Below are 25497 nucleotides of genomic sequence, written 5' to 3'. Positions count from 1 at the left end.
TTTGAGGGACATCCATTTCTAGGGACTGTTATGTTAAATTTAAGCCAAGTCTTGATGTCTGTCCTAACAGCGTTTACTGACCAATGGTCATTTCATGTTGCCAGACAGTCCAAGTAAATGAACACTTAGCCAGCAAGTGTAATATTTTCAGACACAACAGGGTGTGAAAAGGGTTAAGTTAAAGGTATTGTCTGTGACCAGCATATTGATGAACTATCTTGAGGAGATAAACTGTTGTACTCTGTAGTAGCTGATAAACATAGGGAGCTGTGATGTTCTCTTTGTGCACTGTGTGTGTCCAACTGCTACCAGAAAAGATTTCAGCTGATCAGTGAGGGTGCCAAGTGATGGGCCGTTACTATTCCCTTACTGTGTGATGACCCATCATAGGGACAAATCATCGATTTTTGGCCCTTTTATGTATAGAAAATGAAAATTATATTTCAAGAGCCGACTTACAGAAAGTGAGCGGAGTGCCACAGTTGAGCTTCCTCAGTTAAGGCCCAGTCACACATAGCGATCTCGCTAGCGAGATCGCTGCTGAGTCACAACTTTTGTGACACAACCGCGATCTCATCAGCGAGATCGCTGTGTGTGACAGCGATCAGCCCCCCTGCTGGTATCGCTGCAAGAAACCTCTGGACATTTTTTTCGTCGCTGATCTCCCGCTGGCCAGCACGCATCGCTGCGTGTGACAGGCGGGAGACCAGCGATCAGGTGTAAAATAATAATTAAAAAAAAAATATTGTTTTATTCTCACCTTCCGGCGTCCCGCGCACCATTCCCGCCTCTCTCCACGTTCCGGTCCCAGTAATCCTTTGCAAGAATGACCGCGAGACTTCGCGATCACGCGAGAACGGACGTCATCGCGGTAATTCTCGCAAAGGATTACTGGGACCGGAGCGTGGAGAGAGGCGGGAATGCTGCGCGGGACGTCGGAAGAATAACAATATTTATTTTAATTCTATTTTTTACATGGATCCATGGCACCAGCGCTAATGAACACAGCAATGCCACGTTGCATGGTCAGATAAGCCAGGCCAGCATGCCTACATAGATCACCCCAGTTTTAATGCTTACGAGGACTAGTGTGTTCATACAAATCTCTTACAAGCTTTTGAGCTATCTATAATAATAAATGCGCTAAGCGGCTTCCGGGTTGTAACAACTTCCGTCCAGTTGTAACTGGTGATGTCACAGCACACCTCTTGCCATGTTAACCCTCAACACACACTCCTCTCACGTCCACATACGACCCTTTCTCTCACTCCGTGTCTCATACTCACGCCGTCATCGCCGCTGCTCCACGATCCCCGACATCATCTTCCGCCGGCGCCATCCTGGATCCAGACGTTGTCCACGCCGGCGACATGTTCTTGCAGCGACGCCATCTTGAGTATCGTGAAATCCCGTGATACTCAAGATGGCGTCGCCGCAAGAACATGTCGCTGGCGTGGACGACATCGGGATCCAAAATGGCGACATGTTCTTGCGGCCACGCCATCTTGAGTATCGCGGGATTTCGCCGCAAGAACATGTTGCCGGCATGGACAACGTCTGGATCCAGGATGGCACCGGCAGAAGAAAATGTCGGGGATCGTGGAGCAGCGGCGATGTCGGCGAGGGTATGAGAGACGGAGTGAGAGAAAGGGTCGTATGTGGAGTGAAAGGGGGGGGGGGGGGGGGAACGTGAGTGGAGATGGTGAAAGGTGAGAGGAGTGTGTGTTGAGGAGGTGTGTGTGTTGAGGGTTAACATGGCAAGAGGTGTGTCACTATCCTCCTGATGCGATAGCATCGGGCCTTAATCTGGTGCAGATATAACATATCAATTTCTTACCACTTCTTGAACAAGACTAATTAATTCCATTAGTCGGCGTCGAAGCTTGGCCACCTCTTCATTAACTTTTGTAACATGTTGCTCATAAATTTCTGCCAGTGGCTTAAAAGTGTGTCCACCATGCTGGAATAAAACAAAATACTCACATTAGTAATGTTATACAATCACACATTGTGGAGAATTTTTATTCCTAATATTTCTTTCACTTTATTATACCCTTCGAAAATGCAGGAAAATGGAGGGAATATGGGTAAATAATGCCCATGCCGTACTTTTCAACACTTCTGAAAATCACAGATTGTTGCCCAAATAAATTTTCTCTTTAGGCGCCCATTACACACATTACTCTTGCAGCAATTATTTTCCTACTTTACGATAACTTACTTAGAATGAAATTTGTGATTTAATGTTTCATTTTTCTCATGAAACTTATATCGAGACTACAACTCACAGGTCAGGGCTGCACCTAATAGAGGCCCATAATGGTAACCCAAGTGGTATAGTGTTTACTGGTCTACATTGTTTAGTCCCACCAAAGAACCGAATGGATAGGCATCAGACCTTACTACGCCTGTCTTATAGGGTGTTACCATGTCAGTGGTTATTTCAGGTGTTTGGATTGCTGTTTCTACATGGGGGTCACTTTTCTCTGTTATAGGTTTTAGGTCTAATAGATACATTGTATGGGCAGATATGTTTTGGTTAGCTAGGTAGGGGATTGGTTCAAATATTCCCCAGCATGCAGGGATGTGGAGTCGGAGCTCATTTTGGTGGAGTCGGTATAAAATGGTCCGACTCCTAAAATATATAATAAATTGGGTACAGTAGTTCAATGCAGAATGTGCTGAATATTTTTTCATAGGAATTTGGGAAAGTTATGAAATGTCCTAGAAATGGCTGTTCTATTCCTGATCTAAGGCTACATTCACACACAGCGTTTTTGAGGATACCCCTTTTCAGCTGCAAAAGCAGATCAACTTTTTAAAAAACCGCATCACCTGAAAGGTTTTTGAGCTCATAGATAATGTTTTCAAAAGCAGATTAGAAATCTGCTCTAACCATTTATCCATATCTGTCTATCCATATCTTATCTGTACCAAAAAGAATGAAAGCCGGGTAGCACACAGACTAAAGGGCATGTCACACTAAGAGATATCGCTAGCAATATCGCTATAACTAGTGACGTTATAGCGATATTGCTAGCGATATCTCTGTGTCTGATACTTACCTACGACCGGCTCCCCCGCTGGTTATCGCTGATCGCGCGAGAACGTTCAGGACTGTTTTTCGTCGTCTGCTTCCTGTGGCGCTTCCTGCTGTGACGACGAGCGACGCGTGGAGCCGGGCGGGAGGACGCAGGATCGCCAGGTGTGACAGGTAAGTAGCGACCCCCGTCCCCAGCGATGTCGCAAGTGAGATCTGCCTGTGTGGCAGCTCACTAGTGACCACTTAGCGATGTACCAGCGATCCTGACCGCGTCATATCGCTGGTCGGGATCGCTGGTACATCGCTAAGTGTGACAGTACCTTAACACTTTTTTTTTTTTTTTTTAGCACCAGTCAGGTACACCTCATAGCTGCCCAAAAGGACGCCCAGGACAGGCATTGCTCGTCTTCAGTAACACATCAACATCAATTGATAGTTGGAATAAATAGACTGCATTCACCACATCTTAAGGTGCAGGCTTTATTTTCAAGTGTAGGGGTGTGCAGTATACGGTTCTACAGCAGCTGAGGTGTGCAGTATGAGATTCTGCGGAACAGTATGAGGTTCTGCCGCCCCCCCCCCCCCCCCCCAGTTTTGATCATGGCTAAAACCGTTTCTTATAGATATGGCGAACCCTCAGGTAACTCTAAATGAAGGTCAATGGACACAGGTGGCTGAATTGAAGGAATTGCTTAATCACCTATTTACCGTGACTAAAAAATTACAAGCTGAGGATTTAACTCCTGGCATTTTCATAAGGGAGTGGAAGAACTTGCTATTTTGCCTGTCCCAAAGAGGAGATTTAATCGCAGATGGCATTTCTGCTTCAATGAAATGGAGAAAGACACAGCTATTGGAAAAACAGGATTTTTGGGTTGCTTACCGTAAAATCTGTTTCTCTGAGCCTTCATTGGGGGACACAGAGACCATGGGTGTATGCTGCTGCCACTAGGTGTATGCTGCTGCCACTAGGAGGCTGACACTATGCACAAAAAAAAGGTTAGCTCCTCCTCCGCAGTGTACACCCCACCGACCGGCAGGGAATTCCTCAGTTAGTGAGAAAGCAGTAGGAGAAGTAACAGAATAGATTGAAACAGAACAAACAACTCAACTGTAACCAACCAAAGTAAGAACAGGAGTTGTAGAACATGGGACCTTTCTGTGTCCCCCAATGAAGGCTGCGAGAAACAGATTTTACGGTAAGCAACCCAAAAATCCCGTTTTCTCGTTTGCCTTATTGGGGGACACAGAGACAATGGGACGTCCCAAAGCAGTCCCTGGGGTGGGAAACAAACTTCCATCAGGCCAGTGGACTCACCACCGCTGCCTGCAGGATCCTTCTACCTAGGCTGGCGTCCGCCGAAGCATAGGTGTGGACCTTGTAGAATTTCACAAACGTGTGAACCGAAGACCAGGTTGCAGCTTTGCAAAGCTGCATCGCGGAGGCTCTGTGGCGTACCGCCCAGGAAGCACCCACTGCCCGGGTAGAGTGCGCTCTGATCCCCGGAGGGGCCACTCGATGCTTAACCCGGTAGGCCTCCAAAATTGCCGATCTGATCCAGCGAGCAACAGTAGCTTTGGAAGCCGGGTGACCTTTCCGCGCCCCATCTGGAATGACGAAAAGAGAGTCTGTCTTTCGCAAGGAAGTCGTCCTAGACAGATGAGAGTCTATTGCCCTGACCAGATCCAGCTTGTTCAGGGACCGCTCCCGAGGGTGAGTTGGACTCGGACAGAAGGACGGCAGAACAATATCCTCATTGAGGTGAAAGGAGGACACCACCTTGGGAAGAAAAGAGGGCGGAGGCCGCAGAATTACCTTGTCCTGGTGAAGTACCAAGAAAGGAGAGCGGCAAAAAAGAGCCGACAATTCTGACACGCGCCGGATGGAAGTGATGGCCACCAGAAAAGCTACCTTACAAGAAAGGAGAGAAAGGGAAACATCCCTGAGAGGTTCAAAAGGAGAACCTTGCAGAACCTCAAGAACAAGATTAAGATCCCATGGATCCACTGGCGCTCGATACGGAGGAGCCGTGTGAGCCACGCCCTGAAGAAAGGTTTTGACCTGAGGGCGGGAGGCCAACGTCTTCTGAAACAAAATGGACAGCGCCGAAACTTGACCCTTCAAGGAACTGAGAGCAAGCCCCGCATCCAGCCCTGCTCGAAGAAACGCCAGAATGGAAGGGAGCGAAAAGCACATGGGCGCGATGTTATTGGCCTCACACCAAGTGAAATAGGCCTTCCAAGTACGGTAGTAAATTTTGGAAGATGATGGCTTCCTGGCTCAGATCATGGTATGAATTACTCGACCAGAGAATCCTGCTCGTTTCAAAACCTCGGTCTCAACAGCCACGCCGTTAAATTGAGCGGCCGAGAATTGGGGTGGCAAATCGGGCCTTGAGACAGCAGATCTGCCCTGTCTGGAAGCTTCCAGGGGGCGTCCGCGAGAAGGTTGACGATATCCGTGAACCAAGACCTTCTGGGCCAATTCGGGTCGATGAGAATGACTGGAATTCCTTCTGCTTTGATCTTCTTCAACAGCTTGGGAAGAAGAGGCAGGGGAGGAAACCGGTAGGGGAGCTCGAACTGCGACCAAGGAACGGCCAGAGCGTCGGCGCCGACTGCGAGAGGATCTCGAGCCCTGGATACAAACTGTGGGACTTTCCTGTTGAGGCGAGAAGCTAGCAGATCTACGTCCGGGGTTCCCCCAACGACGGCAGAGCTGAAGAAATACCTCCGGATGTAGGGACCACTCTCCTGCCGCGAGACCCTCGCGGCTGAGAAAATTGGCGGCCCAGTTGTCTACGCCGGGAATGTGTACCGTGGAGATTGTCGGTACCGAAATCTCTGCCCACTGAAGGATCTTGGACACTTCTTCCAGGGCTGAGACACTCCGTTTCCCTCCTTGGCGGTTGACATATGCCACCGCTGTGGCATTGTCTGTCTGAATCCGGACAGGCAGGCCCCTGAGGAGCCTCTCCCAGTGGACAAGAGCCAGATGGATCGCTCGTATCTATAGGACGTTGATCGGCAGAGCAGATTCCTGAGTCGACCAACGACCCTGAACAGTGTGATGGCGGAACACTGCACCCCAGCCGAGGAGGCTGGCATCCGTTGTTACAATCTGAACACATGAATTCCTGCTCCTCCATGGAAGCGATTACCGAACGAACCGACTCCATCCGGAAGTGGCGAAGACGGACTCTCTTGTTGAGCAGCTTGAGATCCAAGATGGGTCGGACCGCCCTGTCTTTTTTCGGCACGACAAATAGGTTTGAATAAAACCCTGTAAACCGTTCCAATTCGGGAACGGGCACAATCACCCCGAAACTGAGGAGAGAGTCGATGGCCGTAAAGAACCCCGGGATCAAAGCTGGATCTTTTGGAGGACGGGATTCGAAGAAACGATCCCGTGGAAGAGAGACGAACTCTATCTTGTATCCTGACGATACAACCTCTCTGACCCAAGCGTCCTCTACTGAGGCCAGCCAGACGTCCTTGAAGAACAGGAGTCGACCTCCCAATTGGAAGGGACCCTCGGGAGTCCGAGGATAGTCATGCTGATGTGGACCGTCCAGATCCAGATGGCCTGCCCTGCGAAGAGTGGGAACGCCAGGAGGGAGTGGGTCTGAAGGAAACTTTCTTCCTATCTTGGCGTGCCTGCGGTTTTTGTTGGTTGGAGGTCTCCGCCGTATTGAAACGGTGGTAAGCCCGAAAGGGTCGAAACTGACGCCTTAGTGGAGGTCTGCGAGGCTTGGACTGAGGCAGTCCTTAATAATCTGGTCCAATTCGGATCCAAAAAGAGGCGCCCTCCCTGAAAAGGCAGATTAGTAAGAGACTTTTTAGAAGATAGGTCCACCTGTCAGGCCTTGAGCCAAATTGTACGTCGGATTGTCACAACGTTACTGGACGCCTGAACTGCGCAGGATGCGGTATCCAAAGAAGCAGAAAGCAGATAATCCCCCTCATGGGAAATCTGATTGGTGAGATCGGCCAATCGATCTGGTTGTGCTTTCTCTAGGATGCCTTGACGAAGATCCTCTGCCCAAGTAGCTATGGCCTTTGCTGCCCAAGATGAAGCAAAAATTGGACATACCGCCGTCGAAGCCGCTTCGAAGGCAGACTTCGCTAGGGATTCTATAATCCTTTCATTAGAATCCTTTAGAGACGCCACGCCTGAAAGCGGGAGAACAGTGTTAGTAGAAAGCCTGGACACGGGCGGGTCGACCGAGGGGGAGGCAGACCAGTTGTCCGTGAGCTCTTTAGCAAACGGGTACAGAACGCCGAGACGCTTTCCTCTTTGAAAGCGTCTGGTCGGATCTCCTCTTTCCCTGGTAAAAATCTTTCCAAACTCGGAATGTAAAGGGAATACCGTGGAGGGTGCTCCCTCCCGTCTGAACGAAACCTCCTGATCTGAGGATTTCCAAGGTGGGTCAGCAATGTCGAAGGTCTGATGGATCGCTGCAATGAGGTTCTGTACAGTAACCCTCATGTTCGCATCCTGGTCCGAATCCAGCTCTAAGATCCCCTCAGATGACCTGTCCGAGAGCGCTTCACCTGACTCGGGAGAAGAGGCCTGGGAGGGAGGCTGCCGAGAAGGACTATGTGGTGACATGGGGCGAGGAGAGGATTCCGGCTGGAGATCCTGCCTGGGTCTTTTGCGACTAACGCTGGCCGACTCAGATGGAACCTCTTAAGACCTGGTGGACCCTGTAGAGGTGTCCAGGGGTAACTTATCCAGAACGGCTACTAGGGACTGAGACACCCTGGTGAGGTCTGCCACTGACTGTGATAGAGACGAGGCCCAGCCGGGTATGGGGGGGGTTCACTCTCGCCTTGGGCCCTAGATGGCTCCTGGGTGGCGTCAGGTTGAATAGGATTGCTACAATCCAGGCAGACGGAAGTGGACTGACCTGAGGGAAGTTTGCGATTGGAAGAAGAGCATGCAAAGAACATGACTAGAGTGCAGGGGGGAGCCGCAGGGCGGTTACAGTCAGATTTGGAGTTAGACATAGTGAAACCTGAGGTAATGCCAGAAGGTTGGGGGACAGGGTGCAGAGAAGGGTGTCAGTCTGCAGATGCAGAGCTACTCACGGTCCGGTGACCCCAGAGACGAAGGTATCCACCTCTCTGCAGATGCAGGACAGAGCAATATCCGGCTGACAGGCCCAGGGAGCGATATCCGGCTGCCTGGGGCGTCCGGCTGTGCGGCTGCAAAGATGGCGACCGTCTGAGAGGAAACAGGGAAAAACGCGCTCCCAGGGGGAAGGAGGGCGGAGCTAACGGCCTTGAATCCGGCACCGCCCCTGGCCAGGAACAGGCTGAGAAGGGCGGTGGGAGGGCCTGGAACGGGCGGGAGAGAAGCCCGCTTAGAAGAAAGGGGCGGGGAGGGCGTGGTCATGACGCTAAGGTAGGCCCGACAGAAGCCGGGGCCTAAAATTACTAGCGGCGGCCGCCTGTCAGCACGGGGTCGGCGCGGAGGTGCCGCAATGTGAGCACCGCCGCGAGAGGACCCTGGAATACCCGATCGGAGTGTCGGGTAGAAGAGGACGGTGAAGGGGCTGGCTGTAGGAGCAGGATGGGCGCAGGAGTTCGCAGCACCACCGCATCCCTGCTCCAGGGAAGATGCTTCCAAAGTGTCCTCGGGGAGGAATGCTGCAGGCCAAAGGGTCCCAATACTTACCCGTCCCGGGCCCGAATCCTCGAAGAAAGTACCTGTACATGAAGAGTCTGCGTCTCATCCAACCGACAGGCTCTGGTAGGCGAGTGGGTGGGAGACTGGCGACGAGGACCCTCTGGATCGCTGACACATCTTCACGTTGGCGTCCGCCTGGAAGGCTGGTGGTCCTGCTACGGAGAACTGTGAGGATATGGGGTGGCAGTACACGCCGTACTCACAGACTCCTTGTGGGAGTACAGATGTGACCATTCACACTGTATCCCTCCGGGAAAACCTGAAAAGGAATGACGCACATCGAGGTAGATATGGGTCTAATTAAAGACCCGTGTCCACCTCCTACTGACACTAAGCTAAAACTGAGGAATTCCCTGCCGGTCGGTGGGGTGTACACTGCGGAGGAGGAGCTAACTTTTTTTGTGCATAGTGTCAGCCTCCTAGTGGCAGCAGCATACACCTAGTGGCAGCAGCATACACCCATGGTCTCCGTGTCCCCCAATAAGGCGAACGAGAAAAAAATTTTCTGGCAGCGGTTTATGTGGACCCAAGTCATGGTATATTGCTTGATGATCAACATTTTACTAAAGGAAAAGAAGCTCTGACTGAGGTAGCAGTTAGGATGAGTGGCCTACAGGAGGACTGCCAGGCGCAAGAGGACTTGTGTCCTGACAGTGCTACTGCTGCCATATCTTCATCCTCATCAGATGAGGAGTTTGACTTTGACAAGTATTTGGATGATATGGAGCAGGCAAAGCATTGCTGCAAGGAAAAAGATTTCACTCAGTCTCCTACAGCAAGAAGATTGACCATATTTCAGCAAAATGTTTCACTTGCTCTCAAAGAAAAATTCAACCGTTCATCAAAACGGACTGATCATAAGGCAATTCCTTTATACTTGGAAATTGTTAGAGATGTTGTCCATGTGGTTACGGCTTTACCTCCAACCCAAGTTAGTGTAGAGAGGTTGTTCTCTGGCCTTAAAATTATTAGGTCAGATTTTAGGTCATCTATGAAGGAGGATCTGATGGAGGCAATTCTATTTCTTAGAACAAATTCATAGACTGCACAAATGTTATTTAGTATGTTTTTGTTGAAAACTTTTTTGCCACTTACACAGTTTATTACATAGTGATAGATATATCTATATATATATATATACACATACAGCGGGGCAAAAAAGTATTTAGTCAGTCAGCAATAGTGCAAGTTCCACCACTTAAAAAGATGAGAGGCGTCTGTAATTTACATCATAGGTAGACCTCAACTATGGGAGACAAACTGAGAAAAAAAAATCCAGAAAATCACATTGTCTGTTTTTTTTTCATTTTATTTGCATATTATGGTGGAAAATAAGTATTTGGTCAGAAACAAGCAATCAAGATTTCTGGCTCTCAGACCTGTAACTTCTTCTTTAAGAGTCTCCTCTTTCCTCCACTCATTACCTGTAGTAATGGCACCTGTTTAAACTTGTTATCAGTATAAAAAGACACCTGTGCACACCCTCAAACAGTCTGACTCCAAACTCCACTATGGTGAAGACCAAAGAGCTGTCAAGGGACACCAGAAACAAAATTGTAGCCCTGCACCAGGCTGGGAAGACTGAATCTGCAATAGTCAACCAGCTTGGAGTGAAGAAATCAACTGTGGGAGCAATAATTAGAAAATGGAAGATATACAAGACCACTGATAATCTCCCTCGATCTGGTGCTCCACGCAAAATCCCACCCCGTGGGGTCAGAATGATCACAAGAACGGTGAGCAAAAATCCCAGAACCACGCGGGGGGACCTAGTGAATGAACTGCAGAGAGCTGGGACCAATGTAACAAGGCCTACCATAAGTAACACACTACGCCACCATGGACTCAGATCCTCCAGTGCCAGACGTGTCCCACTGCTTAAGCCTGTACATGTCCGGGCCCGTCTGAAGTTTGCTAGAGAGCATTTGGATGATCCAGAGGAGTTTTGGGAGAATGTCCTATGGTCTGATGAAACCAAACTGGAACTGTTTGGTAGAAACACAACTTGTCGTGTTTGGAGGAAAAAGAATACTGAGTTGCATCCATCAAACACCATACCTACTGTAAAGCATGGTGGTGGAAACATCATGCTTTGGGGCTGTTTCTCTGCAAAGGGGCCAGGACGACTGATCCGGGTACATGAAAGAATGAATGGGGCCATGTATCATGACATTTTGAGTGAAAACCTCCTTCCATCAGCAAGGGCATTGAAGATGAAACGTGGCTGGGTCTTTCAACATGACAATGATCCAAAGCACACCGCCAGGGCAACGAAGGAGTGGCTTTGTAAGAAGCATTTCAAGGTCCTGGAGTGGCCTAGCCAGTCTCCAGATCTCAACCCTATAGAAAACCTTTGGAGGGAGTTGAAAGTCCGTGTTGCCAAGCGAAAAGCCAAAAACATCACTGCTCTAGAGGAGATCTGCATGGAGGAATGGGCCAACATACCAACAACAGTGTGTGGCAACCTAGTGAAGACTTACAGAAAACGTTTGACCTCTGTCATTGCCAACAAAGGATATATCACAAAGTATTGAGATGAAATTTTGTTTCTGACCAAATACTTATTTTCCACCATAATATGCAAATAAAATGAGAAAAAAAACAGACAATGTGATTTTCTGGATTTTTTTTTCTCAGTTTGTCTCCCATAGTTGAGGTCTACCTATGATGTAAATTACAGACGCCTCTCATCTTTTTAAGTGGTGGAACTTGCACTATTGCTGACTGACTAAATACTTTTTTGCCCCACTGTACATATACACACACACATACATATACACACACACAATGTATATATATATATATATATATATATATATATATATATATATATATATATATATATATTCGATATTACATAGTGTATTACATATTTACAATTTATTACAGTTTTTTCTGTTCTAAAGTTGTATTCCAATAAATAGATATTATGTTCTATCTAAATGTCTTGATTATTGCATCATAAAAATGATTAAATGTCTGATGTTCACATTGTACTACAATAAATTTTTCATTTAAATATAAGCAATATATGTTGGAGTCGTGGAGTCGGTGGAAGGGAAATTGAGGAGTCGGAGTCGCAGGTTTAGCTTACCGACTCCACAGCCCTGCCAGCATGTCTTGTGAAAGTAAAAGTGACCGGGGCACGAGGTGGCCATATCTGTGGTTTGTATCTGTTCCTCCATCCTTTCCAATCTCCAAGTGATTGAGTTTACAACAATCGATGGGTGCCAGAGTTTCTGATGGATGGGTTTATTGCTACCTGGCTTGACACATTCTCTCCTTATGGGAAGCTTAGGAAATGAAGGACCAAGGAACATACACAATAAGTGTTGCATGATCTGATGGTAATTGAACCCAAGGATGAGAAAACATAAAAGGTGTATTGTATAAAGACAGACACGACCCACAGCATACAGGCTCAATAGAAGGTCTATGAGTCTGTACACCGCTTTGTGCAGGAGCTCAGCGATCCAGCCTGAGCTCAGTGTTCCTGCCTGCTGAGCTTTGCTGTATATAGTGTTTTGAGTGATGGGGGAGGAGGGATTCGGACCAACAATTAGCAAGATATGTAACCTGGGAAAAAAGATACAAATAAAAAAAAAAACAAAAATTAAAATCAGACATTGTGAAGCTAGACTAAAAGCCTGTTTAATCAGATAAACTGCCACTGAGTATAAAGATTATCTATTCTAGACTCTTAATGATCGTGCCACAGTAAGAACAGAAAGAAAGCCATTTTAATTAGTTGTGTTTCAACATTTTTGATTAAACTATTGCTCAATAGAGAGTTAAGACAAGCTGACAGACCCCTAGTGATACCGAAAACGTCTCAAAGTCGGTCCATTAAATGTCTGCCCTGCTAGGTCTTTCCTGGCACACAAACCCTTACAACAGGGTTGCTGGGTGTAGAATTGCATAAAACTGGGAAAGGAGTGGTCTCAGAAAAAAACCCTTTCAAAATGCAGACATAAGAAACCAAAGCCATCACTACCATGGTTTAGCTCATCAGATTTGCTGATTTGGGGCTGGGGATGTGGGAAAGAAAATTGGGAAGTCACCAGCATGACCAGTCTTTCCCCATGTGACATTAATATGTACCATTTTTTTGCAAATACGGTCTTATTTTTTATGTAATGCAGTGAAAGTATGTCAAAATATTTATCGATCAATGGCTTCCCTGGGTTCTGGGTTGCGAGACTGCTTCCCTACTTTTTCAGCCCATATATGGGCCGTAGTGTGCGGTGGTGTCATTTCCTTCAATGTAAGCCTATGGCGCCTCAAAAGGATGGTCTATAAACTTACATTGACAAAGCGACTTCCAGTCCACACATAAACCAGTGTGATCCCAGGAGTAAGGATTTAAGTCACGTTTCCTAAGAGAGGACTGGAGCGGAGCTGGAAACTAGGGAAGATGGCAATCAGCAGGTATAATAATGAAGCAACCCTACATAGAGGGGATCAGGAGTAAGAAAAAAAAAAAAAAATGTTGTCGGAAGAGCTTCTTTTTAATATGCCCTAATGGGGTACAAGCACCGGAGTGGTCTTCAGAAGTCAAAAGGTCTGCGTTGGCTCAGTTTTTACAATAGAAAGTGTAGGCTACTCCAACAACAGCAGACAACCTCCCTGATGGTCCAAGGCGTACAAAAAATGTCAGTCATTGCAAAACCTAAAAAGGAAGCCTTTCCAGAAAACAAGTGGGCTGTGAAAGAAGCAAAAAATATGACGTATCCTAACATAAAATAATTAGTACATTCATAAAACCATGAATTTATAATGAAGCGGTTTCTATAAAGAACATCTTGATATGATGTGAACACATACATGACCCAAAGTATATATATATTATATTGCTAAAGTTTACTCACCATTCCTCCCCAGAGGGCACATTGATGGCAGATGCAAATTTTACATGTCCAACAAAATACGCTGAGCTTTTCGTGATGATTTTCACATCTTTAAAAAAATAAAAAGAAATATTGAGAAACAGACCGTAAAACCTAAAATGTTGAGATAAGGTTCAATGTCATGTTATTGCAATGAAAAAAATCTCTTAATTTTAGGTTTTATTTTTCCTCTTCTCGACATCCAATTGGGTCTAATGAGGTCCTATCGGAGAATGTAAAAAGTATCAAGTCATATGATCACATATGAATACCATTTTCCTTCCCATCCTTTCTATATTTCTTGTGCGTGAAAAGTTGCATCACTTTGTAGATACAATTTATTATAGTATTTATGTTATACTGCTCCTTAGTTAAAAATCTGTATTAGGGTCTGCGCACACGCAGCGGATTTGGCCCTGTGGATCTGCAGCAGATTCTGCTGCGTTGTACAGTACCATTAAAGTCAACCTAAAACCAAAAATGCTGTGCACATGCTGCGGATTTTTCCGCGCGGATTTTCTTCGGATTTAAATCTGCAGCATGTCAATTCTTTTTGTGGATCCGCAGCGTTTTGAGACCTGCTCCTTTATAGGAATCCGCACGTGTCAAAACGCAGGGGAAATCTGCAAACATCCGCAATAAATCCGCAGGTAAAATGCAGGTCATTTGACCTGCGGATTTAGCCAAATCCGCGCTGAAAAATCCGCAGGGTAATCCGCAACGTGTGCACATACCCTTATATTCCACCACGGCATTCATCAATATATCTGAAAGAGATGACTGTCACAGGATTTGTTGTAAAGTCTATAAAGTCCAGACGGTAAATTGCTTGAGCCGTATTTGTGCCAATCCCCTCCTTAAATTAGGTAATTATTTTACTGGGGGAGAAAGACAGAGCTTCAGAAGCAGTTGTCCGAGTAATGGACAATCCCTTCAGCATTGTTCCAACTTTTTTGATGTGTTGCTGCCATAAATTTCTAAATTAGTTAATTTTTTTTTTTTTTCAAATGAAATGGAAAACTCACTTCTGGTGTCTGCGCCGTTTCATTATGTCACGATATCCCTGCAGCCAATCAGCAGTGGCTTCACTCACCTCTCCTTCATTTGAATCAAGACATCTGGAGGATGTGAAAGCAGCCGCAGCTCCCACTACCTCGGAATGATAATTCCATTTGTAGAAAGGAAAATGAAGCCAGTGCCGATTATCCACAAGGATCGTCATGCGATCCCTAGGAGAGCCAATGCTGACAACTGTGACGGCGCCTGCATCCGAGGAGAGTATGAGGCTGTGTTCGCACGTTGCATTTTTTTACCAAATAAAAAGCTTAAAAGAAGCTTCCCATTCATTTTAATGAATTCCACACTGTCTGTGCATATTGATGCGTTTTTTTCCCGGGAAAAAACGCATCGCGGAAAAAAAATGCAACATGCTCATTAATTTCGCGGAAAATTCCACATTTGTAGCTATTTTCTATGTGATTGGGACCGCTCCGGAAAAAAAAACGCATTAAAAAAAACGCGCAAAAAACGCGAGGAAAACTTTCAGAAAAAAAAAAAAAAAAAAACGCGCGTTTTCTGGGAAGGAGTGAGGTTTTCATGCAAAAATTTTCTGCATACGTGTGCACATAGCTTAAGGGTTATTATTGTACTTGCAGGAAACAGTTTCAGAGGGGCTGGAAAAGCAAGTAGTACTAAGAAAAACAGCTGGAGGGTCAATTGTCCTCCAAGTCACATACAGTGGGTACAGAAAGTATTCAGACCCCTTTAAATATTTCACTCTTTCATTGCATCCATTTGGTAAATTTAAAAGTTCATAGTTTTCTCATTAATGTACACTCTGCACCCCATCTTGACTAAAAAAAAAAAAAAACCAAATATAGAAATTTTTGCAAATTTATTAAGAAAACTGAAATATCACATGGTAATAACTATTCAGACCTTTTGCTCAGACACTCATATTTAAGTCACATGCTGTCCATTTCCTTGTGATCCTCCTTGAGATGGTTCTACTCCTTCATTGGAGTCCAGCTGGGTTTAGTTAAACTGATAGGACTTGATTTGTAAAAGGCACACACCTTTCTATATAACACCTCACAGCTCACAGTTCATGGTTCTCATTTGGTCTGACATGAGGAACTGGGCAAGGAGCTCAGAGACACAACTGAGATTACAAAAGAATTTCTGCAGTACTCAAGGTTCCTAAGAGAAGTGGCCTCCATAATCATTAAATGGAAGAAGTTTGGGACCCCCAGAAGTCTTCCTAGATCTGGTCGTCCAGCCAAACTGAGCAATTGTGAGAGAAGAGCCTTGGTGAGAGAGGTAAAGAAGAACCCCAAGATCACTGTGGCTGAGCTCCACAGATGCAGTAGAGAGATGGGAGAAAGTTCCATAAAGTCAACTATTACTACAGCACTCCACCAGTCAGGCCTTTATGGCAGAGTGGACAGATGAAAGCCTATCCTCAGTGCCAGACATATGAAAGCCCGCATAGAGCTTGCTAAAAAACACATGAATGACTCTCAAACTATGAGAAATAAGATTCTCTGGCCTGATGAGACAAAGATAGAACTTTTTGGTGATAATTTTAAGTGGTATGTGTGGAGAAAACCAGGCACTGCTCATCAGCTGCCCAATACAATCCCAACAGTGAAATATGGTGGTGGCAGCATCATGCTACGGGGGAGGGGGGATTCAGCTGCAGGGACAGGTCAATTGGTTGCAATTGAAGCAAACATGAATGCGGCCAAGTACAGAGATATCCTGGATGTAAACCTCTTCCAGAGTGGTCTGGACCTCAGACTTGGCCAAAGTTTCAACCTTCCAACAAGACAATCACCCTAAGCACACAGCTAAAATAACAAAGGAGTGGCTTTAGAACAACTCTGGGTTTAGGTCAGGGCTCTGGCTGGGCCAGTCAAGAATGGTCACAATTGAGCATCTCTGGAGAGACCTGAAAATGGCTGTTCACCATACAACCTGACCGAACTGGAGAGGATCTACAAGGAAGAATGGCAGAGGATCCCAAATCAAGGTGTGAAAAACTTGTTGCATCATTCTCAAGAAGACTCATTGCCGTACTAGCTCAAAAGGTATGAATGGTATAAGTTTGAACAGAGCAGGTCGATATGACCTTGGTCAGATGTGACATCATTTGAAGTGATACACGAGAAATATACCAGACTGATAAACCATGGTATATTCTCCTTCATCCTGCCATGTCCTGATCCATCTGCTTTCATCCACAGGTATGTCTCCTGAATAGTCACTGAACCCCTGAACACTCATGCATTGTTCACCCTCTGTTTTTAATTGGTATGTCTGCTTTTCCCCCTGACTTTAATTCCATGTATCATACTTCAAATTGACTGTATGCATATTGATATACCCATGCTCCTCACACCTTCCATCTTATCCCACCTCTTTCTTCAACTTTGATGCTAGTCAAATTAACTGCAATCTGTTAATTGCACCCTGCTGTGAACTGTCCTCCAGCCCCCTTCTCACCCTCCCTCCCTCCCTCACCTGGCTTTATTTCATGGACATTTGAATGGTATAAGTTGAACAGAGCAGGTCAGATATGACCTTGGTCAGATGTGAAATCATTTGAAGTGATACACGAGAAATATACTAGAAATAGTCCAGAAATTGGTCAGATGTTAAGACCCACTGCTTTCTTACTTTACTTGCTTTTTTTTTTTTTTTTTATTCTGCTCTTTAACCATGCTCACATTTGCCCTCACCATTTTTGCTCCACTAATCTTCACTATCCCCAAACCCCTGCACCCTCGAACCAAATAACTATCTCCCCCTCTCTCTTACCTCCCACCTTGCTTTATCTGCAGACATACTCCTTAACCTCAGACCTCTCCTACTAAAATACAATACAAGACGATCACTCTCCTTCACCCACCTTTACCTTTCTCTGCTTCTTCTCACTGCTGGTGACATATCCCCCAATCCTGGCCCCCCCTGCCTCATACATCCCACTAATCCCCACCCCTATCTTTCTCACACTAAGACAAACTACCGCAATCCCTCACACTTAAAACCTGTGCTACTGACCCCCTCCCACACCCTCTTTCTGGAGCACTTTGGAATGCTCGCTCCATCTGCAACAAGCTCCACGTGATCCACAACCTCTTTACCTCCAGCAACCTTTCCTTCCTGGCCCTTACTGAGACCTGGCTGACACCCCCTGACACTGCCTCCCCGGTTATGGTGGCCTCCACTTTACCCACACTCCTTGCCCTGGCAACAGACAAGGTGGAAGAGTGGGTTTCCTCCTTTCTAAAAATTGCTCCTTCAACCTTATCCAACCCCCACCCTCCCTTCTTTCGAGGTTCACTCTGTCCGTATTTACTCTCCCTCTAATCTCCAAATGGCTGTCATACCGACTACCGGGCTCAGCCACTGCCTTCATTGACCAATTCTCCACCTGGCTCCTCCACTTTCTGCTGACATCCCCACCATCATCATGGGGGACTTCAACATCCCCATTGACACCCCCAGCCAGCAGCCTCCAAACTCCTGTCACTTACCTCATCCTTTGGACTTACTCAGTGTTACTCCACAGCCACCCACACAGATGGACATACATTAGACCTCATCTTCACCCGCCTCTGTTCCCTATCTAATCTCACAACCTCTCCCTTCCTCCTATCTGACCACCATCTTCTCACCTTCTCATCCTGGTCCTTCTCACCTGCCCCCCCATGTCCAGCCACTAGCACATCCTCACAAACCTCGCAGACCTAGACATCCACAGACTCTCTTCTACCTCTGTCCTCCATATCGTCACTCCACAACACGGACAGTGCCACCGCTTTCTACAACACCACCCTCACATCAGCCATAGACTCAGTCGCTCCTCTCATGCATGGCAAAGTGCGACAAACCAATAGGTAACCCTGTCACAACAACCTCACCAAAAAACTTCGACAAGCAACCAGGGTCGCGGAAGAAAACACGCCTGCCAGACGACTTCACTGCTTTCAAACAAGTTACATATGCCTTTAAATGAGCCCTCACCTCTGCTAAACAGACCTATTTCACAAACCTTGTCTTTTCATTTTCCCACAACCCAAAATAACTGTTCAGCAGATTCAACTCTCTCCTCCACCCACCACTGCCACCTCCAACTTCCCTCATCTCTGCTGAGGACTTTGCCACCTACTTCAAAAACAAGATCGACCAAACAAGGCAAACCTTTACAGTTCCACCACCCCAACCGCTCCACATACCAGACCTCTGCCCTTCCCTAATAACCTCCCTCTCCAACATCACTGAACGAGAGCTTACTCATCTCCTTTCCAAATCACGGCTCACCACCTGTGCACATGACCCCATCCCTTCACACCTGCTCCCCAACCTCACAAACATGATCATTCCAGCCCTAACCCATCTCTTCAACTTATCCTTAACTTCTGGTACCTTCCCCTCTGCCTTCAAACATGCCACCATAACACCCATCCTCAAAAAATCAAACCTTGACCCAACTGCTATGCCCAGCTATCGCCCCATATCACTGCTCCTGTTTGCTTCCAAACTCTTTGAAAAGCATGTCCATGCTCAACTTTCCTCCCACCTCTCATCTAACTCCTTCCATGACATCCTGCAATCTGGCTTCTGCCCCCACCACTCCACTGAAACTGCCCTGACCAAAATTACTAATGACTTACTCACAACCAAAGCTAACAGACAGTTCTCCATCCTCCTCCTTCGACACAGTTGACCACTGCCTACTGCTACAGATTCTTTCTTCCCTTGGCATCAAAGACCTTGCCCTGTCCTGGATTTCCTCATACCTTTCTGACCGCACATTCAGCGTTTCCCACTCCCACACTACCTCCTCATCCCGCCTCTTTTCTGTTGAAGTCCCCCAAGGCTCTGTCCTGGGACCCCTACTTTTTTCCATCTATACTCTAGGCCCAGGACAACTCAAAGTCCCATGGCTTCCAGTACCAACTGTATGCAGATGACACTCAGATCTAGCTCTCTGGCCCAGATGTCACCTCTCTGCTGTCCAGAATCCCAGAGTGTCTATCAGCCATATCATCCTTTTTCACCTCTCGCTTCCTAAAACTCAACGTAGACAAAACTGAACTCATTATCTTTCCTACATCTAACGTATCTTCCCTACCCAATCTATCTATTATGGTAAACGGCATCACGCTCTCTCCCGCACCTGAAATCCGCTGCCTTGGAGTAACTCTCGACTCTACCCTGTCCTTCAAACCACACGTCCAATCTCTTGCCACCTCTTGTTGCCTCAAACTCAAAAATATTTCCAGAATCCGTCCCCTTCCTCAGTCCTCAATCTACTAAAACTCTTGTACATGCCCTCATCATATCCCGCCTTGACTACTGCAGCACTCTCCTCTGTGGCCTCCCTGTTAACTCTCTTGCACCACTCCAGTCGGTCCTCAATTCTGCTGCCCGACTAATGCACCTCTCTCCTCCCCCCTCTGCAAATCCCTCCATTGGCTCCCAATTCCCCAACGAATCTAATTCAAACTACTAACACTGACCTACAAAGCCATCCACAACCTTTCCCCTCCCTATATCACTGAACTAATCTCCCAATATCTTTCCTCAAGTAATCTTCGATCCTCCCAAGACCTCCTACTCTCCTCCACACTTATTCGTTCCTCACACAACCGCCTCCAAGATTTCTCCCAAATATCCCCTATCCTCTGGAATGCCATGCCTCAACACGTCCGATTATCCACCACCCTCGGATCCTTCAAATGGAACCTGAAAACCCATCTTTTCAGGAAAGCTTACAGCCTGCAATGACCATTCTGCCGCCTCACCACCGCCTGAGCTGCCACCTCATCACCACCAGATCTGCTGCACCCCCGACCTTCTGTCTCTTCCCCACTATCCCGTAGAATGTAAGTCCGCAAGGACAGGGTCCCCTCCCCTCTGTACCAGTCTGTCATTGTAAATTTGTTTACTGTTAAAGATATCTATAACTTTGTATGTAACCCCCCCCCTTCTCATGTACAGCACCATGGAATTAATGGCGCTATATAAATAAATAAAAAGGGTGCTTCTACTTAATACTGAGAAAAGGGTCTGAATACTTATGACCATCACAACACCATGACTCCACAGAAGAAGAGTTCATGTGATGAACTTGTCTCCTCGAATTCAGACCTTTCACCAAAAGAAAACATTTGGTGCATTATTAACCCCTTAAGCCCCAAGGGTGGTTTGCACGTTCATGACCGGGCCAATTTTTACAATTCTGACCACTGTCCCTTTATGAGGTTATAACTCTGAAACGTTTCCATGGATCCCGGTGATTCTGACACTGTTTTCTCGTGACATATTGTACTTCATGTTAGTGGTAAAATTTCATTCATATAACTTGCGTTTATTTGTGAAAGACGGAAATTTGGCGAAAATTTCGCAATTTTCCAAATTTGAATTTTTATGCCCTTAAATCACAAAGATACGGCACACAAAAAACTTAATACGTAACATTTCCCACATGTTTACTTTACATCAGCACAATTTTGGAACCAAAACTTTTTTGTTAGGAAGTTATAAGGGTTAAAAGTTGACCAGCGATTTCTCATTTTTGCAACACCATTTTATTTTTACGGACCACATCACATTTGAAGCCACTTTGAGGGGTCTATATGATAGAAAATACCCAAAAGTGACACCATTCTAAAAACTGCACCCCTTAAGGTGCTCAAAACCACATTCAAGAAGTTTATTAACCCTTTAGGTGCGTCACAGGAATTTTTTTGAATATTTAAAAAAAAAAAAAAAAAAAAATGAACACAACTTTTTTTTCACAAAAAAAAATACTTCAGGTTCAATTTTTTTAATTTTACCAAGGGTAACAGGAGAAATTAGACTGCAAAAGTTATTGTGCAATTTGTCCTGAGTACGCTGATACCTTATATGTGGGGGGGAACCACTGTTTCGGCGCATGGCAGACCTCAGAAGGGAAGGAGCGCCGTTTGACTTTTTCAATGCAAAATTGGCTGGAATTCAGATTGGACGCCATGTCGCGTTTGGAGAGCCCCTGATGTACCTAAACAGTGGAAACCCTCTACAAGTGACCCCATTTTGGAAACTAGACCCCCCAAGGAACTTGTCTAGATATGTGGTGAGAACTTTGAACCCACAAGGGCTTCACAGAAGTTTATAACATAAAGCGGTACAATTAAAAAAATCATTTTTTCCACAAAAATGATCTTTTCACCCCCAATTTTTATTTTTCAAAGGGTAACAGGACCCTAAAAGTTATTGTGCAATTTGTCCTGAGTACGCTGATACCCCATATGTGGGTGTAAATGACTATTTGGGCGCATGGCAGAGCTCGGAAGGGAAGCTGCGCCATTTGACATTTTTGGCTGGAATTGAGATTGGACACCATGTCGCGATTGGAAAACCCCTGATGTACCAAAACAGTGGAAACCCCCCACAAATGACACCATTTTGGAAACTAGACCCCCCCAAGGAACTTATCTAGATGTGTGGTGAGCACTTTGAACCCCCCCCAGTGCTTCACAGAAGTTTATAACGCCTGGGCGTGAAAATAAAAAAATCATTTTTTTCCACAAAAATTATATTTTTGCCCCCATTTTTTTATTTTCCTAAGGGTAACAGGAGAAATTGGACCCCAAAAGTTGTTTTGCAATTTGTCCTGAGTAGGCTGATACCCCATATGTCGGGGTAAAACACTGTTTGGGCGCATGGCAGAGCTTGGAAGGGAAGGAGCACCATTTGACTTTTTCAACGCAGAATTGGCTGGAATTGAGATCAGACGCCATGTTGCATTTGGAGAGCCCCTGATGTGCCCAAACAGTGGAAACCCCCCCCCCAATTATAACTCCAACCTTAACCCCAACACACCCCTAACCCTAGCACTAACGGGAAAATGGAAATAAATACTTTTTTTAATTTTATTATTTTTCCCCCAACAAAGGGGGTTTGATTTACTATTTATGGCGGTTTTTATGTTTGGCAGCTGTCACACGCTAAAAGACGCTTTTTATTGTAAAAATAGTTTTTGCATCACTACATATTGAGAGCTATAATTTTTCCGTATTTTGACCCACCGAGTCATGTGAGGGCTTATTCTTTGCGGGACGACTTGACGTTTTTATTGGTACCATTTTCAGGCACGTGACATTTTTTGATCGCTTTTTATTCCGATTTTTGGAACGCAGAATGAACAAAAAACAGCATTTCATGAATTTCTTTTGGGGGGGGGGGGGGGGGTGCGTTTACACCGTTCCGCGTGCGGTGAAATTGATAAAGCGGTTTTATTCTTCGGATCAGTAAGGTTACAGCGATACCTCATTTAAGTCTTTTTATGTTTTGGTGGTTTTATGCAATGAAAACTTTTATATAAAAATATAATTATTTTTGCATCTCTTTATTCTGCGAGCTATAACTTTATTTTTTTGCGGATGACGCTATATGGCGGTTCGTATTTTGCGGGACAGGCTGACGTTTTCAATGGTACCATGGATATTTATATGCGTCTTTTTGATCGCGCGTTATTGCACTTTTTGTTCGGTGGTATGATAATAAATCATTATTTTTTGCTTCGTTTTTTAGTTTTACTTTAAGGGGTTCGCTAAAGGGGTTAACTAATGGGACAGTTTTATAGGGCAGGTCGTTACGGACGCGGCGATACCAAATATGTGTACTTTTATTGTGGTTTTTTTTTTCAAAAAATGACTATTGGGGAATTTTTTTTTACTAATTTAGCAATTTTTTTAAAATTATTTTTACACTTTTTTTTTTTTTTACTTTATTACATTGTCCCAGATGGGACATCAATGTCCTGTGACAGATCGCTGATCTGTCACATCACAGATCACTGTGACAGATCAGCGATCTGTCACAGGCACTGCTGCAGACTTCCTCATGCCTGCGCTTTGCAGGCAGTGAGGAAGTCAGCTCCCTACAGGCCCCCGAAGGTCCCCGTTGCCATTTTGGATCCGGGGGCCTGTAGGGATAGAGCCCCCAGCAGCAGCGCTGCACATTTTGCTGCCGTGGGGGGCTCAGGGAAGCACGGAGGGAGCCCCCTCCCTGCCGATGTTTCCCTTTAACCCCCGGTACACCGCGATAGTGTTTGATCGGTGTACAAGGGGTTAACATGTCGGGGGGCGGTCCGTGACCGCCCCTGACACATTGTGCCGGGTGTCAGCTGTGATAATCAGCTGACACCCGGCTGCGATCAGCGGCGCTCACCACGTGACGTACTATCCCGTCCCTGGGAATTAAGTCCCAGGGCACATGGACGGGATAGTACGTCTCATGGCAGAAAGGGGTTAAACAAAAAAATCTGGCAAAGACTCCGGACTGTTAGGCAGCTAGAATCCTACATCAGACAAGAATGGGACAAAACACCAGCAATTGGTCTGATAACTTCCCAGATGGTTCAGACTAATGTAAAAAGAAAAAGGGATGATACACAATGGTAGACATGGCCCTATACCAACTTTTTTGAATAATAATAATAATAATAATAATAATATAGATCTATTGATTAAAATGATATTTTTCTTGTGGGAAAACCCCTTTAACCAATGTGCAATTCATTACATGTAACCAATTTACTGCACTAAACTCCTGTGCCATTTGTACCTGATCCCTACCTTCATCTGTTTCTACTTTTTTGTTTCATTTTTATGAAATTTTATAAATGTATTATTGCTACAGTGTATGACATTTTCTGGTATATAATTTAAGATTAACAAATGAATGGTAAAATACCGTAAAAATTAAAATCTGGTATTCAAAAGGTATTTTCTATTTTATTTCAGAACACTTTGCAGAAATTGATCGGCCAGTTGATTCCTTGTTGACTGGTAATGCTGAGAATTTCTTTACAGGAGTAAAAAATAATGGTTATTTAAGGGGTTTTTAATCCCTTAGTGACGGAGCCAATTTGCAGCTTAATGTCCAGGCCAACTTTGAGGCTATGTGCACACGTTGCAGATTCAGCTGTGGTTTTTTCCGTGCGGAACCGCAGGTTAAGTGGCCTGCGGTTTCACACCTCTACTATGTTAAAGGTGTGAAACCACTGCAGAAACCGCCCAAAAAATTGACATGCTGCGGTTTGTAAACGCAGCAAAACTGCGCGGAAAAAAACCGCACTGTGAGCACAGCGTTTTTGAAACCCCATAGGGTTTCAGTGTACTGTACTTGGTCAGCGGAACTGCTGCGTTTCCACGGGGCAAAACCGCTGCAGAAACGCAGCAGAATCCGCACCGTGTGCACACAGCCTGACAGCTCCGACCACTGTTACTTTAGGAGGTTATAACTCTAGAACGCTTTAACGGATCCCACTGACTCAGATTCTTTTTTCATGACATATTTTACTTCATGTTAGTGGTAAAATTTCTTCGATATGACTTGCGCTTATTTATGAAAAAAAAAACAGAAATATGGTGAAAATTTTGCAATTTTCAAACTTTTAATTTTATGCCCTTAAATCACATAGATATGGCACACAAAAATAGTTAATAAATAACATTTCCCACATGTCTGCTTTACATCAGCAAAATTTTGGATCCAAAATTTTTTATTGTTAGGAAGTTATAAGGGTTAAAAGTTGACCAGCGATTTCTCATTTTTACAACAAAATTTACAAAACCATTTTTTTTTTTTTAGGGACCACCTCACATTTGAAGTCACTTTGAGGGGTAAATACCCAAAAGTGACACCATTCTAAAAAACTGCACCCTTTAAGGTGCTCAAAACCACATACAAGAAGTTTATTAACCCTTTACGTGCTTCACAGGAACTGAAGCAATGTGGAAGGAAAAAATTAACATTTAACTTTTTTGCACATACATTTTACTTCAGAACCAATTTTTTTTATTTTCACAAGTATAAAA

General features: G+C 45.3%; 1 protein-coding gene across 5 annotated transcripts in view; it reads right to left on the bottom strand.

Annotated features, from left to right (window-relative positions):
- TRIM37 (tripartite motif containing 37) overlaps positions 1–25497 on the bottom strand; it is a 198214-nt gene that overhangs the window by 136020 nt on the left and 36697 nt on the right. For all 5 annotated transcript variants that reach the window (XM_073574320.1, XM_073574337.1, XM_073574329.1 and 2 more), the window contains exons 5-6: positions 13604–13691; positions 1838–1960 (exon numbers count right to left, since the gene is read on the bottom strand). In XM_073574320.1, coding sequence (XP_073430421.1) covers positions 1838–1960; positions 13604–13691 — 211 coding nt within the window. The remainder of the gene's footprint in view (positions 1–1837; positions 1961–13603; positions 13692–25497) is intronic.

This window comes from Dendrobates tinctorius, unplaced genomic scaffold (genome assembly GCF_039654945.1).
Source record: "Dendrobates tinctorius isolate UK_male_01 unplaced genomic scaffold, ASM3965494v1 ptg000007l, whole genome shotgun sequence".
Taxonomy (NCBI): domain Eukaryota; kingdom Metazoa; phylum Chordata; class Amphibia; order Anura; family Dendrobatidae; genus Dendrobates; species Dendrobates tinctorius.
This window is presented reverse-complemented; position numbering and strand designations above follow the sequence as displayed.